Raw genomic sequence first — 14545 nt, 5'->3', positions numbered from 1 at the left:
GCCAATAAGCAAATGACAGGAGGAGAAAGGCCCAGAGAAAGCTTAACAACCTCTAAAATGGATAATCCAGAAAGAAAGTGATTTCATTGAATTGTTTTTATCCTAAGGATCCCCCTCAACAGAAAATGCAGCAGATCTACTAACTGACAGTGATAAGAAAATTCTTTCCTCCTCTCTCTCTCTCCCTGATGATTCAGTATGAAGATACAGCTAAGACAGTCTTGCAAATAAGTTAAAACAATTTACCAGCCCGCCTGCCCGTGCCAGTCAAATGCGTGGCATATTCAGGAGGCCACTTCCTAGAGTTAAACATAATAAGTATTCCTGAGTATCTCCAGGAGGAAGTAAGAGCTGATGCCCGGAGAGAAAATGAGTAAAACGTCAGGAAGGACAAGTTCACAGATGAAAGAGACAAAAAAAAAGATTACAGGAAAGGTATCTTCTTCAGAGACTAAAGGAGAAAGGGGAGAAACCAGAAGTAAGGATTGTATCTCCATACCCTGGAGCAGGCCCCCCATTGTCCAGGTTGAAAACTTGTTTGGGGTTGAGCAGATAGTGGAATTTCCGAAGAATTCTATGGGAAAAAAAAAAAAGAGAGAGAGAGAGACAGAGGAGAATGTCATCATGAGAATGTACAAGAGAGCAAACACCTCTGGAGCCCATTGATGGTGGCAATGAGGGTCCATTTAAATCCCAGAGGGGAGAAGACTGAATGCAAGCCCTGCAGACCCTGAAATCCCAGATCCAGCTGCCATCACTCTTGCCCTCACTCCTTGGTTCAAAGCCTCCTCACTGTGCAAGCCTCTAGCCCCTACCCCAGAAGTATAATCCCTTACAGAGAGGACAGGGCCCAGAAATGCAGAAAATAGAACTTCCATTCTCCTAAAGCTTTTTCCTTCATGGAGACCTTCTCTTAAATGTTCTATGTGTTCTAGGTAGTATAAGTCTGCTCTTTGTGGACTATACAAAGGCATGAAGGGACCCTCTATGCAAAGGCCCTCAAATCCTAGAATCAGGAGGAAACACAGGAGGTGGGCTGGGGCAGAGAGGGTTGGGGGCAATGAGCCCATTTAAGCTTGTTTCCAGGCTCCAGCTTGAGACTAATCAGGTTAGTTCAGAAGGGGTGCTCTGCCCCTTGGACCGGAGTGGAGGTTCTCATAGTTCTTGCTTCAGGCCTACTTATTATAGTTTTTAACCTGAATTCCAATTTACCATTACCCCAGAACTGAACAGGACCAGGAGGCAGAGCTGCTTTGCCCATGCTCCCTCTCTCTTCCCACTCTCTTAGTGCTTCCAGCAGACTGGACATTTCCTTCGCTGATGAGGTGGGTGTCCTGCTTTGTCAGGGGCTGGATAGGCCAGGAGGTCCTAATCAGGTGAGTCCCACCACATCTCTTAAATCTAGAAAAGACTTAAGAGGCTAAGAAGGAAACAGGCATCTCAGAACTCGGTCTCATTCTGGGAGCCCTGATGATGGCTCATATGACAGGTCCTAGGCGAAGCACTGTGTCTATTTTAATCCTCACAACAACCCTATGAGAGAAGAAATTATTATTATCTCTGTTTTACAGAGGAGGAAACCAAGGCACAGCAACACTAAGTCACTTGACAGGTCATTAAGTGGTAAGCAGGATTTGATCCCAGGTCTGCCTGTCTCCACAGCCCACTCTGTTACGGCTGAGGGGAAGAGAGGACCCAAGTGAGGCTGTCCCAGCCTCTCCATTTTGAAAAAGAAGAGAACATACCTTTCTCCTTGTCTCCCTCCACTCTTGGGGTTCACCAAGACCAACAGGGGGTGGGTACCCGGGGTGGGGATGATCTTATACTTAAAAGGTAAAAGAAAAAGAAATTAGCGCTGTTTTAGCCAATAGGGGGAATGAGATGAGCGTTAATGCTGAGACAGCTGCTGGGAGCGGTGGATGGGAAGCAGCTCCAGGCATGGAGGAGAGGAGGCTGGGAAGTAGGTCTTTGTCTACTGGCTGAGTTTTTGAGGGGTTATCCAGCTAAATGTCTTTAGCTTGAGTGGCCTGTAAATGGTGTTCATGGTGACCGGGTTTGAAGTGAAAGTCAGAGATGGGGCAATGGCACCATAGCTTCAAATCATTCAATAATGGTGACCCATTGTGCCTCCCTCGTGAGGTCAGATTTTGTGAGGGACACAACTGAATGCGATCTTAGAAGTTATAGCCATCTGGTCAAACACCTAAATAAAATAACACTCATGAAGTTAACTGTCACTTCTACCCTGGCACCTAGTTTCCTCCTGAGCCTTGGTTCCATATTTCTCAGTCCAGTGGGTACCTTTAACCAGATGTCAGGTTGCTCCCAACCTCAGTGTGCCCCAAACCTGTCCTATCTTCTTTCCACATAAAACTGGTCCTCTCTCCTGGCTCCCTGTTTCAGTTAAAAGTACTATTATTATTCATCCAGTTCTCCAGAGGGGACCCTGTCCTACCAATTATTTCCTTGGAATGTCCCTTTCTCTCTGGCAGCCGCCACAGTAACCACACTGCTCAGGCCTTTCCCAGCTCAGCTAAGTCCTGTATGTTGCCCCCATGTGGTTCCTTCCCAGGACATATTAGTCATACCACTCTTACTCGAAAACCTTTATTGATACCTCATTGCCCAAAGGATAAAAACCAAATCTCCTAACCTGGCAGCCAAGGTATTTCAATGTGGCCCAATTCAACTGTTATCTCCTAATTCCTCTAACCCTCACTGTAGCTCCATCCAAGCCCAGCTCCTGCCCTCTCGTGAGTGTGTTTCCTGCATTCCTACCGTGTGGTCTGTTCAAACTGCCTGCTTCTGTTCAATGCCCTGAAATGCCCACTTCCTTTTTTGCAACCTTTAAGAAACTTCTCAGCCACAGGACCCAAGAGCTACTTCCTTTATGAGGATTTCTTGGAGGACTGCAACCGAAACGATTGCACTTGAAACATGTAATATCTTCTGGGATTCTTTTGTTGTTGTGCATTTGTATTTGTTTTTTATTTTCTTAGATAAATGTCTCAAAGCATCAACTGGATTTTAAATGCCTCAAAAGCAGGATGTGTGTATAACTTTTCTACCAAGGACCCCATAGCACCACACACAGGATTTGGTGCTCGGTAAACGCTTGTGAGTTTAGCTAAAGGACCCACTGATATAGAGATGCAGCTCTGCTCCATAGTCAGTATCTAATGCCCACTTTTCCAGATCTGAAGCTAAAAACTTAGCAAACACAGAGCCACGCTGTTTGAAATGGAGAGCAGCACTCTTCATGATTTTTAAGAATTTTCTCATCTGCCTGGAGTGACTATCTGTGTGACACTCAGAAGCATCTTGGAGCCTGAGGAGTAATTTTTTTTTGAACCTCTGATGGTGATATTCAAAATCTTTAACAACCTGGAGCATGGGCAATGGCCAGTCAGAACAGGTACAGGATAACCAGATGGAGGCCAGCTGTGAACAACTGGGATACCTGCAGTGTGTTTGTGTGTGTGTGTGTGTGTGTGTGTGTGTGTGTGTGTGTGTGAGCTTTACTTGACTTTCTGACCTTCTAAATGTCTAGAGCTTTCCCACATTATTAAGGTTCCCCCATCATTATTGCTTATGTTTTAATTGTCAAACCACACTAATCTGCATATTTTCATTTAATCATAGAGCATCTCTGGGAAGTGCGCAGTGCAGGGATTGCTATGCCCCTTTTCAAACAAGAAAACGTTAAGGTTCAGAGGCAAAAAAAGGAAGCTTAGTTTTCTGTGTTCTTTTCTGGTACTCTTTGTACCTCACTAGGCTGCCTTTCCTGCATTCCCTGGAACTTTGTGGAAGGCACAAAGAGAAGATGTTCATTGGTGAACCCAAGTTAAAAAAGGAGCTCCTACATATACATTTAGGGGTGAAGAAGAACTTTTGGATGTGTTAGCTTTGTTTTGGCTGATCACATTCTGAAAAGTAGCTTGGCAGTTTTGGAAAATCCATTGTGTTCTTTTAGGCTGCACTCTTGCTATTACCGATTATAATATATTGTGTATGTTGTTGTTTCATGCAACTTGTTCTTAAGAGTTCATAAAGCCAATTTGACTAGCAACGGGCTCAACCAACCTCCCTTCTCACCACCTTCTACAGTGGGGTGGGCAAAGGTAATTCCAAAGGCTGGAAATAGTGTCGTGTGGGATGTAATTGATCAGATAAGAAAGGAAATATTGACATACATTTCTCTAGAACCCAAACCCTACTCTCCTCTCCACAGCCTTGGACCAGCTTAGAATGAGCAGTCAGACTCGGGCTTGCTGAGGTACCTGCATTACCAGTTCACCCTTGGCTGACACGCTGCCATCAGACTTCCCACCTTGCCTGTCCTGTGAGAAGAGAGGAAAGACAAGCATCTTTTGAAAAGAATGCCTAATGTAAAAAGAGAGATCAGGAGAAAAAACAAACAGTTAATATAAAGAAAGAGAATAGAAAAACCAGTATAGTGTGGGGAGGACTTTTTCAAAGTGGGGCTTTAGACCTAAAAAAAAGAAATGCTCCTTTATAGGTTTCTCTAGGACTCTCCAGGTCGCTGTCATCATTTGTTCTGACTTTAACTTGAAGACATTGGAAGGGACATGAAGAGAGGAAACATTGAAATTGTCAGAAATCTACTTTGTTAACTTAGAAGCTTGAGCTTTGAGAAGCAAGGTCTTAGATCTGGCTTCTCGGCTCAGCATTATCTAAATGATGTGATATTGAGAAAGTTATTATTATTATTATTATAAATTTCAAATGATCAGATATTATTTAGGCAACAATTCTCATGTGTCAGTACTTTTAATGTTGTGTACATAAAATTATAGTAAAAAGACGACTATAAACAAGATGTAGCCCCTCTATTTTCACGGACAGCACACTGCATCACGGTAAACCGAGTTTATATTCCACCATCCAGTGTGGTTCTCTCATTAGTTCACTTTGTGGCGGGTCATTAAGAATATCTCCAAATCCAATAGTCTCATCATTACCCCTCAAAATATCCAGTGAAAGGTTTGCGCTTGGAAGAAATGGAAGACGCTGAACTTGCTGCACCGCCTTGAATTCCATTTGCAACTTTAGCGGAGCAAACAGACCCTGGATGTTTCTCAGTGTGGAAAAATTCATTTCATCTTGATTGAGCTGGAAATTTTTTTCTGATGATTCAAGAGGATGACTGGGCAAGAGTTCATTTTTCACACAAGAAAAACCTTTTTGAAGAAGATCATGACTTTCAAAAGGCCCACTTGCTGAAAGTCCAGTAACAGGGATACTGTCCTTCAGCTGAGATCCAAGTCCTCTGGCACACATCTGCAGCTGGCTCTGCGAACGGCCTCTCAGCCCGGTTACCGCCAGTCGGCCCAGCAGCTCAATTCGAACGTTATTTTTCTTAGTTTTATGTCCTCTTTTTTTTTTCCTCAAAGGTTTATGATTTGTTTTGTGGAGGTTTATTTCACATATAGTAAAATGCTCAAACCTAAATCTACAGCTTGATGCATTTCTGCACATGTATATGCCCTTGTAACTACTGCGTCTTCAGGCGTAACTCTGTTGTAACTCCTGTTATACTGGTTTTGCCTGGCTTTTGAATTTCATATAAATGAATCATAGAACATGCCTTTTTTTGAGTCTAGCTTCTTTTGTTTAGCATTGTGTCTTTAAGATTATCTATGGTTTTAACGTCTATGCATAGCTTTTTCCATTGCAATGCAGTATTCCACGATACGAACGTGCCTCAACTATTTTATCTATCCTCCTGTCAGTGGTCATTTAGTTTGTTTCCAGTGTTTCACTGTTACGAATAAAGTTGCTACGAACATTCTTGTCCATGTATTTTGGTGGAATAAGTGCTCATATTTCTCAGGTAGATTCATAGGAGGGGACTTATTGGGCCATAGAGTTTTGTATTTCCCACTTGGTAGATACTACCAAATGGTTTTCTAAAGTGGTGGTTTTTCTTCAGTTTTTAATGAGAAAGGAGCAGCTGGTCAAGTCAAGGGTGAGATGTGAGGAATCAGTGGGAGTTGGCAACATCTTTAAGATGGAACGGGAACAGTTAAGGTGTTTGGTGCTTGGTTTGAAAGAGGAATCTTCAACACAAGAGACAGAGAAAGTTTCAGATGGTGATACAAGGAGTTTAATTTTGCTGAGTTCATTTCCAAATAGGGCTGAGATATCCAAGTGGAAATCCTCAAGGCAGAGAGAGTTCCACGCATGGACATAGGAGAGAGGTTGACGGGGACGAGGGAGGCCTGGGAGGCCTCACCACGCACAGGTGGCAACTGAGGTTCCTTGAGCCGTGCTCTGCATGCAAAGTGCTTGGAACTAATGTGCTTTCCGTGATGGGCCATTTCAGAGCATCTGGGTGGCCAGCATTGGAACGACTTAGTCAGGGGAGTTTTCTCTCACAATCTCATGGGTGCGGCACTGACCCCTATAGACTTGTTCTGAAAACACAAACCCTAAGAATTGTTGAGGAAGCCCTCTCAGGGATGTGACTGTCTGAATGCTGCCTACGTCTGAAATGTGCCCGGCGTTGGGGGGCAGGAAGAGCCCTGGCGGGCAGCAGCACTTACCCGGGTGACTGGGCATATCGAGGTGGGCAGCAAGATGTGGTCTCTGAGTTCCCCACCATCACACAACATGGATAATTCACATTTGCGGTGAAACTGGAGGGAACAATGAAGATGAGAGTGAGTGACCAAGGAAATGTCAAGTACGAGGGTTTAGAGGTTTACTGGGAAAGCAAGCTGTCTAGGACTCCCCCAAATCCTGATGCACTGCTGCCTTTGACAGTAATATCGCGCGCGCGTCTGTGTGTTGTGTTATGTTTTTTGTGTGTGGGGTGTGTGTGTGTGTGTGTGTGTGTGTGTGTGGGGTGCTAAGTCTGCTGTGGGCAGAGAAAGGAGATGAAGTGCTGCCCAGGCTGCTGGAGCAAAACGGTCATGAGCAGCGGCCTGTGGCCCTTCCGTGGGGCACCCCATGTGGATTCCAGAGCCCCCTGGATATTTGCTCCCTAGGTTCTGAGACTCTTGAAGGAAGGAGGTCTTATTGAGAGGCTGGAAGTAAACCCTGTGATTCAACCTCTGCATCTTAAGAGTTTTGCAGTTTGATTTGGAGACACGTCTTTTTGAGGCTGATCAAAGACCTTGGTCAAAGGGACAAGACATGGCACCGAGTTTGCTTTGGCAGGCAGGTCGGGCAGGTCCAGGCGTCCGGAGAGGAAGTGGACATTTGCTGTGGCTGGCGGCAGCAGGCACAGGCCTCTGGCCCAGGCAGCGGGGCTGCTGTAAGAAGTGTGCCTTCCTTTGACGCCTGGAGGAACACGATTCTGATGTCAAATTCCTCTCCAACTCTGCTGGTGCCCCTGGCCCCAGATGACACCCAGGCAAAGGAAGTTAATGGTCCAGCCTGCTGTTCACAGCTGCCTGGCCACATAGGCAATGGATGGGCCAGCTTCTTCTTAAGCAGCCCTCACTCCCCTGGTTCTGGGGATGCCCTCTCCCGAAAGCTTGGTGATTCATTGGAGGCACTGTTAGATTTAGGGCATTGAATGGGGGCTCTGGCCACCTCCCAGCCTTGCCCCCCTAGCTCCGCTCAATCCCTCTGGCAGGATGTCCACTAATCCCTGGCCACAGCTTGAGCAAAAAACCACACTGAAAAGAAGCAGGGCTGTCCTAGGCGCCAACCCACCGTCATCCGGCACCACACGCAGTGCCGCGCGGTGACACTCTGGTAGCACTTGATACTTTTGTGGCACCGGTCACACTTGACGGAGGTGTTCCCTTCTACCCACGCGTGCTGCATCACCTGCAGGAGGGAAGGGAAGGATAGCAGGGAAGGCTGCAGAACCAAGCCCCTGGGCTTTTGGTCTGAGGAGAAGGGTCTGGGAGGAGCACAGGGAGGTGGGGGTCAGAGGGGGTGTTCTCTGCTTAGTTTACGCAGTTATTGGATGCTGGGCTGCTTTGCTGCATTGCACTGATGTGGTCTCTTCCTGCTTAACCACCATTTCACTAATTAAGGTAGATGAGAAACCACTTTTCCTGTGCTTTGAATAGCTCATTCACCCTGGCAATCAAGCCTCTGAGCAGCACCTCGTCTGGCAGTCCATCTGTCTGTCTTGCAGAACTCATTGCAGAGTGAGGGGCTTGTGTGCGCCCTCTTCTGGAAGGCAGCGCGATGCAGGGAAACACAGGAGGGCTTGGGCAGCAGACAAAACCCGTTGGAGTCATTGATCTTCCACTTGGCAGCAGGGTGACCTTTGACCAGTTCCTGGACCTCTCTTAGTCTCGGGTCCCTCGTCTGTAGGAAAGGCATAATAAGCCCCACCTCTAGGTTTGCTGCAGGGTTAAATGAGATAGCACACTTGGAAGGGCCTCCCTGGCACAGTCCTGGCCCTTTGGAGGTGCCCACTGACGGGTAACTTCCCCATCCCGTCTTCCATGGGCCAGTGGCCCTCAGCTTTAGCAGCCCATCAGCGTCACCTGGGGAGCTTCTAGAAGTTCTCAGGCCCAGCCCTCACTCCAAACCAAATAAGAGTTTCTGGGGATGGGACCCATCATCTGTATGTCTTAAAGCACACTGAGTAATTACAATGTGCAGCCAAGGTTGAAAAGCACTCTAGAAGGAAGTTAGAGGGAAAAGTTCAAAGAAATTAGTGTGGGTCACCAGTTAGCAGATTATTTCACGTGTTTCCTGGATAGCTGGTTGTACCTGCTGCCTGGACAGGAAATGCACTAGAGCAGCCTGGAAACTTGGGAAGCAGGTGGGATACATGTGTTATGTGTGTGTCTGTAAGTGCAGCCAAAGTGACCCATGACACCAGACGGCCTGAGTCCTCAGTTGTCTCCCCCACGAATTCTAGAGAACTTCACAAAATTTCCACCAGGGCACCCTGGATAGTGGAACGTAGAGGGTATGGACTCTGGGGGAATGAGGGAGCCTAGTCTGAAGTGCCAAACTACAAGCACAATATTAAAGACCCATGGAATATTTGAATGCTACCATCTCTGCTTGCATCCAATGAACTTATCAGTTATGCTTGCATTAACTTATCGGTTAAGTTACTATGTCCTCGTCTCAAAAGGTTTTTGGTAAAATTGTTCTAGATGATGTGTCACATCTATTTTGTAGCTTCTCACCTGCTGCTGCCATTCACCCCTGAGGGTATAAAGAAGCCAGTTTGCTAATCAATTTGTCACCTACACCTATGTGGTCATATTGAAATTGCTCTGAGGTCATTATTTCCATTTTTCAGAGAATGAAATGAGGCTCAGAGAGGTTAAGTGACTGGCCCTAGGTTCCAAGGCTGGTCAGTGGCTAAGCAGGGCGTCATAGCCAGGTCTTCTGACTCCAAGTCCACAGTTGTCTCCCAACACCACATTGCCTTCTCCATCGTCTTCTGGGATCAGAAGAGATGGTGAAGGACTTGGGTTGCCCCTGGAGACTCAGAAGGTCGTGCATGTGCCATGCTGGCCCCTCTGTGGCCTTCCTCTGTTCCAGAGTGCAGGCTTAAGGCCTAAGCCAGGAGTGTACCATGCGTCCTGGTGAAAGGCATGGACATGGAAAGGTTTGTGTACGGGTGTGGTGTGGAAGGAGTCGAAAGAGGCCATGCAGTGTCTCATGAGGCATGCATGCATGTCCTTGGAGGTGCCCTTCTCTCTCGAAGTCTTTTTGGGAAGGGCTGGATACCACTCCTACCTGCTAACCGTCTCCTGACTCAGATTCCTCATTGGAATCTTCCCTACAAAAATTCAGAGTGTCCTTCTCCTGCTAATTTTGAGAAAAGTCTATTTCCAGACTCGGTGAACGGCACCACCCAAGGGCCAAGTTAGAAACCTGGTACCCGTTCCCCAACTTCTCCCTTCTCTCATCTCTTACATCCCCATCGCCAAGTCCTGGTGGTGGTCCATCCACATCATCTCAGATTCCCCTTCATTTCCTGTACCTTAGCCAGTGGGACAGTCCAAATACTCAACAACTGGCACAGATGGGAGACAGCACAGACACAGCCAGCACTGCTACTGCGAATAGGTCAGAGCAGAGCGGGCGAGTGCGGACCCCAGTCCAGGCGGGCCCTCAGGGCAGCACTGCCTCTTGCCTGAACTGTTGGAAGGGTTTTTTCCCCTCAGATCTCTCTCCTGCACTATGGTCAGAGCAAGTAATCTAATTCACAAACCCAGTGATCTCATGAGCTCAAAGCTTTTTAGTGTCTCCTTAGAAACTCCTTCCTGACTCCTCATCTGGCCTCACAAGACCTTCCCAGGCTGGAGCTCTCCACTTTCAGAACACATGGCCTGCCACTTCCCTTTAAGTGCCCTCCGTCTGTCACACCACACTAAGTACAGCTCCCGGAATAAGCCACGTCTCCTCCACGCCTGTGCATTCAATGCTTCTTCTGCCTGGGTGCCCTGTCCCCCTCCATGCACTGTGAGGTCCTCCTGATTTGGGTTCAAGACACAACTCAGATGCCATCTGCTTTGTGAAATCTTCCCTGGCCTCCTCCCCCAGTGCCTCAACTGTGCGTCCCACAGACCTACTGCTGTCATCCATCTCACCACTTTGTACTTGGCTCACGTGCCTATCTCTCTCCCTGTCTCTAGCCTGCACAGGTCTCCAGCAGGCTGAGGTCCATCTTATAACCTGCATACCCCCTAGCACAGTGCCTGGCTCATGGCAGACACCAGGGAGATGCTGAATGCATTGATGGATGAAGGAGATGATTTAAGGGTGGTCCTCAAGGCAGAGAAGGCATTGGATAAAGATCCCAAAGCCACTTCCTGCCCAGGAATCTGTGGTGATTGACATGTTGCCTGGGACAGAGCATGCAATAGAATAAGGCAATAGGTGTCACCCACCTCGCCGCCCCTTTTGGTTTTTGAGTACGTTTTGACACACCCAGGAATGTTTTTGGATACACAGCGTTCGTGGACGGTGTATTTACAGTCTGAAAAAAGTAAGGAAAGTGCTTGTGAGTGACCACCTAGGAAAGGTCCAGCCACCCCTCCCCACCCCCACTCCAGCTGAGGCCCATGCCTTCCTCTGGGTGGCCAGTCAGGGGCAGGGGACATAAGGAGCTGGCCTTGCCTAATGGAAATTCAAAACAGTCTCCAGTTGTTCACTGGGAAGAGAATCCACGGTTATCTCCCAGACATGCTTCTGCACATGCCACCCCGCCACACTGCCTTCTGCTGCAGGCAACGAATGCAACAGGAAAACATCCCCAGAAAGACACTTCCCACTAGAGGGCAGTGAGAGGAGTCAACCTCCTCGCTATCCAGCGCCACAGTATTGTATGTCAGGGAGGCTGGGAGTGGCTAGGAAGGCCAGGGGTCTTCCCACATGATCCTGTGTAAGTTGTTTCATGTCTCTGAAATTCCCAGTTTTCTATAAAATGGCAATAAAATTGCCTGTCTTTCTCTTCGCGGGGTTTTTGCAGCATGAAATGAGGTAATTTGTATAAAGCACTACGTGTCTGGGTCACAATAGCTATTCCACAAATTGTTATTAATGTTGTTGCTCTTACTACTTACAATTATGCAAACAGCAGAGGCCCACAGACCTGGAACCTAATAGGAATGAGACTGCGTCTATAAAAATTGGTGAGAGCTGAATTTGTGTGAGTGCTGGAAAGACCGCTTCTTAAGCCTTCTGATGCTCTCCATGGACACTGGGCCCAGCTCTGCTAAGATGACTTTTGTGGCCAAGGTCACCCGCTGCCTAGCTCACGTGCGTGTGTTTAGGTGAACCGCTCTGGTGAGTCTGACCACACCCAAGGGCCCTCCCTGCAGCAGCAGCTTCCCAGTCTCTGGTGGGTCCAGACCTGTCTGTATTGTGAGGTGACTGGCAGAACACTACTCGCATGAACCCCAGCCCTACAAAGCCTTGTCACTGCAGCCCTCTCCCCTCTCCTTCTGCTCCCCAAATCCACCCTTTCCTATATCACCCCTTTTTTTATCCTTCGCCTCCATCTCTTTCTTCTGTTCTCCTTTCCGGTCTCCCTGCTTCCTTTTTCATGAGTGTTTTTTCTCCTTTCCCGTCTGACTTTACTAAATGGATTATAAAGTGAAACAGTTTTAATTTCTACTGCACTTATAAATATAGTTTTATGTGGCTTATTAATAAAAAAAAAAGACCCAGGTTCTTATGACCACCTGAAACATTCACTAGCAAAACCCAACTGAAATTAGTATGAGATACTTTTTAATTATGTGTGAACTTAAGAACTTTTTTCAGTGTGTGTGTGGGTCAGTGGTCCATGACGGGACTCCAACAATGGGACAATCCTTACCCATTGTCTTGGGTAGAACAAAAATAGGACATGGAGGTCTTGCTTTATTCCCTGCTATTGGAACAAGACGGGAGGTCCCTCAAGCTAGGAAGTAGAAATACCTAGACTTTTTCTGGAAAGGCTCAACCATGTGCAGAACAAGATAGTTCCTGGGGAAAAAGGGTTTGAAGGAAGTTTACTCACAAATGCAGCACAGGCCTTGCTTCCGAACGCCCATCAGCATGACATGGCAGAAGTTGCAGTAGGTTGGTTTCTTGAAATGCTTCATGGTCCAGGCGTGCCTCCCGTCCCCTGTGGGGCCCTGCAGGGATAACAAGGGAATGAGGCGCCAAGCAGGCAGCCCCCACGTTAGCAGAAGCTCGAGGCTGCCTCCTGTGTGTTTTCTTCTTTCTAAAAAGACTGTCTTCTTGTACTTGGAAGAAAAGATATCCATTTATTTTATGGATGTAAGGACTATTTTAAAAGAAATACAAATCAAAAGAAAGTTCTTTGTGTGTGTGTTTTCTAAGCTTTACAAATATTAAAAATTAGGAATATCTGAGTGGGAACATGTGTTGGGGGATAAAACAAGCCCTCTCCTATATGGCAGGTGGAAGTACAAATCCGAACAAATTTTCCTTCCTTGCTTTCTTCCTTTCCTCCCTCCCTCCCTCCTTCCTATTTCTAAAGATCCTTTAAGTGTTTGTAATCTTTGACTTACAAATTTCATTTCTTGAGTTCTGTCCTAAAGAAATAATTTTTGAAAGACAGATGAGCATTTTTGTGCTCTGTCAGATGTTTTATTTATTTAAAATAATGCAAAACTGGAAACATCCTAAAGATCTCAAAATTACCAAAAGGTTAGTTGTGGTACAGCCATGTGATTTAATGTTAAGTAGCCATCAAAAAGATATTTATAAAAAATATCTAATGGCATGGGAATGAGCTCATGATATAGTGCTCTGTAAAAAAAAAAAAGCAGAATGCAAATCTGATGATTTATTCTGATCTCAGTTTTATATAATAAGAGCTTTGATGGGAAGAAATATCACTAAACAGTTAACTGTAGGTAACAGAGGTTAGCTATAGCTGGAAGCACTATGAATTTATTTTATTCTGTAATTTCTATTTTCTTCTGTATTTTCCAAATTTTCTATAGTGAGCATGTATTAGTTTTATAGTCAGAAAAGAGTAGTTTAGTAAAAACAATCCATTCATCCCACCAACTTTCTGAACACAGATGAAATAGTAAAGAGACAGTCAGAGAGAAGGTTAAGACATTTCCTCCCGGCTTGGCTCAGAAGCGAATTCATCTTTATGCACTAGATAAGCCAAACCTCACACAATCCCACACCTTCCCTGGAAACCAGAGCTCCCACCTTCTAGCCCCTGGGAGCACAGCCTTGCTGGAGGCTATGGCTTCAGGAGCATCCCTCCCCGCTTGCTGCCCCTGTACCTTTCTCATAGGCTCCATCACAAGAGCACCGCCACTCTCCGGCCACTCTCGGGCTGGCCTTAGGGTATTAAAAACTACTTTAGGAAGGTGGTGGGGATTGACAGTCAGGTACAGAGTCCAGCGTCCCAGACTCAAACCCAGTTCTTACTTCCGGGGCCCTCTGATTTGGGCTGGTCATGGCAGCCTATTCCTGTGCCGACTTTTCTGCTAATGGTCTCTGGAGGAGCCCGTGTGCTTTTCCAAATGCTGCTCTCCTCCTGGAACCAGCATGAGCTCTTGTCTACTCACCACTTTAAAACCTTGCTTCTTCCAAGACCTGAGTTTTATAGAATTACAGCCTTTTTATCTAATGGTTTCTACTTCAGTAAATAGGTGCACCTTCACCAATTGATTAAATGATTCATTAAAAGATTGATTCATTCATTCCTTTGACAAACATCAACCTCAAATGATTTTTGTAAGAATTAAATAAGTAAAGCTCCTAATCCAGTGCCTGACACATTGTAAATTAAAACTTTTCTTAAGTTCCTACTCTGTGCTAGACAGTAGGGAACACGTGTGAAAATAAGTAAAAAGTGTTTTCTTGTGTGTAAGGAGGTAGGTTTATACCTATTCTAGAAATGAAGAAACAGAGACTCAGAGAAGTTATATAAATAGCCTAAGATCACACAAATAATAAGTTACTGAGCCAGTGGTCAAACCGGGGGCTCTTGCTGGCCTCAGAGCCCATGTTCCTTCCATCTTGCTCACCTTCCTCCACAAACCAGGGTTTTCTTCAAGGACAGAAGGGAAACTACAGCAGTATTGTTTTACCTTAAAATACCTTTATT

At 46.1% G+C, this 14545-nt stretch overlaps 2 protein-coding genes across 10 annotated transcripts in view; both read right to left on the bottom strand.

Annotated features, from left to right (window-relative positions):
* Nucleotides 1-14545, bottom strand: part of DGKG (diacylglycerol kinase gamma) — a 196384-nt gene that overhangs the window by 111564 nt on the left and 70275 nt on the right. For 7 of the 9 annotated variants that reach the window (XM_033128571.1, XM_033128563.1, XM_033128577.1 and 4 more), the window contains exons 10-16: nt 12464-12581; nt 10848-10936; nt 7684-7800; nt 6567-6659; nt 4281-4340; nt 1746-1825; nt 500-574 (exon numbers count right to left, since the gene is read on the bottom strand). In XM_033128571.1, the coding sequence (XP_032984462.1) occupies nt 500-574; nt 1746-1825; nt 4281-4340; nt 6567-6659; nt 7684-7800; nt 10848-10936; nt 12464-12581 (632 nt within the window). Of the gene's footprint in view, nt 1-499; nt 575-1745; nt 1826-4280; nt 4341-6566; nt 6660-7683; nt 7801-10847; nt 10937-12463; nt 12582-14545 lie in introns of those variants that run through there. The other 2 variants (XM_033128612.1, XM_033128629.1) reach the window with 2 other exon arrangements.
* On the bottom strand, nt 4360-6542 carry LOC117035032 (proteasome maturation protein-like). Its single transcript, XM_033128638.1, has one exon. It carries the CDS (start codon nt 5497-5499, stop codon nt 4876-4878), a length of 624 nt encoding a protein of 207 aa, XP_032984529.1. The 5' UTR covers nt 5500-6542; the 3' UTR covers nt 4360-4875.

This window comes from Rhinolophus ferrumequinum, chromosome 2 (genome assembly GCF_004115265.2).
Source record: "Rhinolophus ferrumequinum isolate MPI-CBG mRhiFer1 chromosome 2, mRhiFer1_v1.p, whole genome shotgun sequence".
NCBI lineage: Eukaryota > Metazoa > Chordata > Mammalia > Chiroptera > Rhinolophidae > Rhinolophus > Rhinolophus ferrumequinum.
This window is presented reverse-complemented; position numbering and strand designations above follow the sequence as displayed.

Bases quoted from the DNA above. Each gene is read 5' to 3' on its own strand.
- LOC117035032 (XM_033128638.1), bottom strand. From the start codon at position 5,499: ATGTGCAGAAATGCATCAAGCTGTAGATTTAGGTTTGAGCATTTTACT.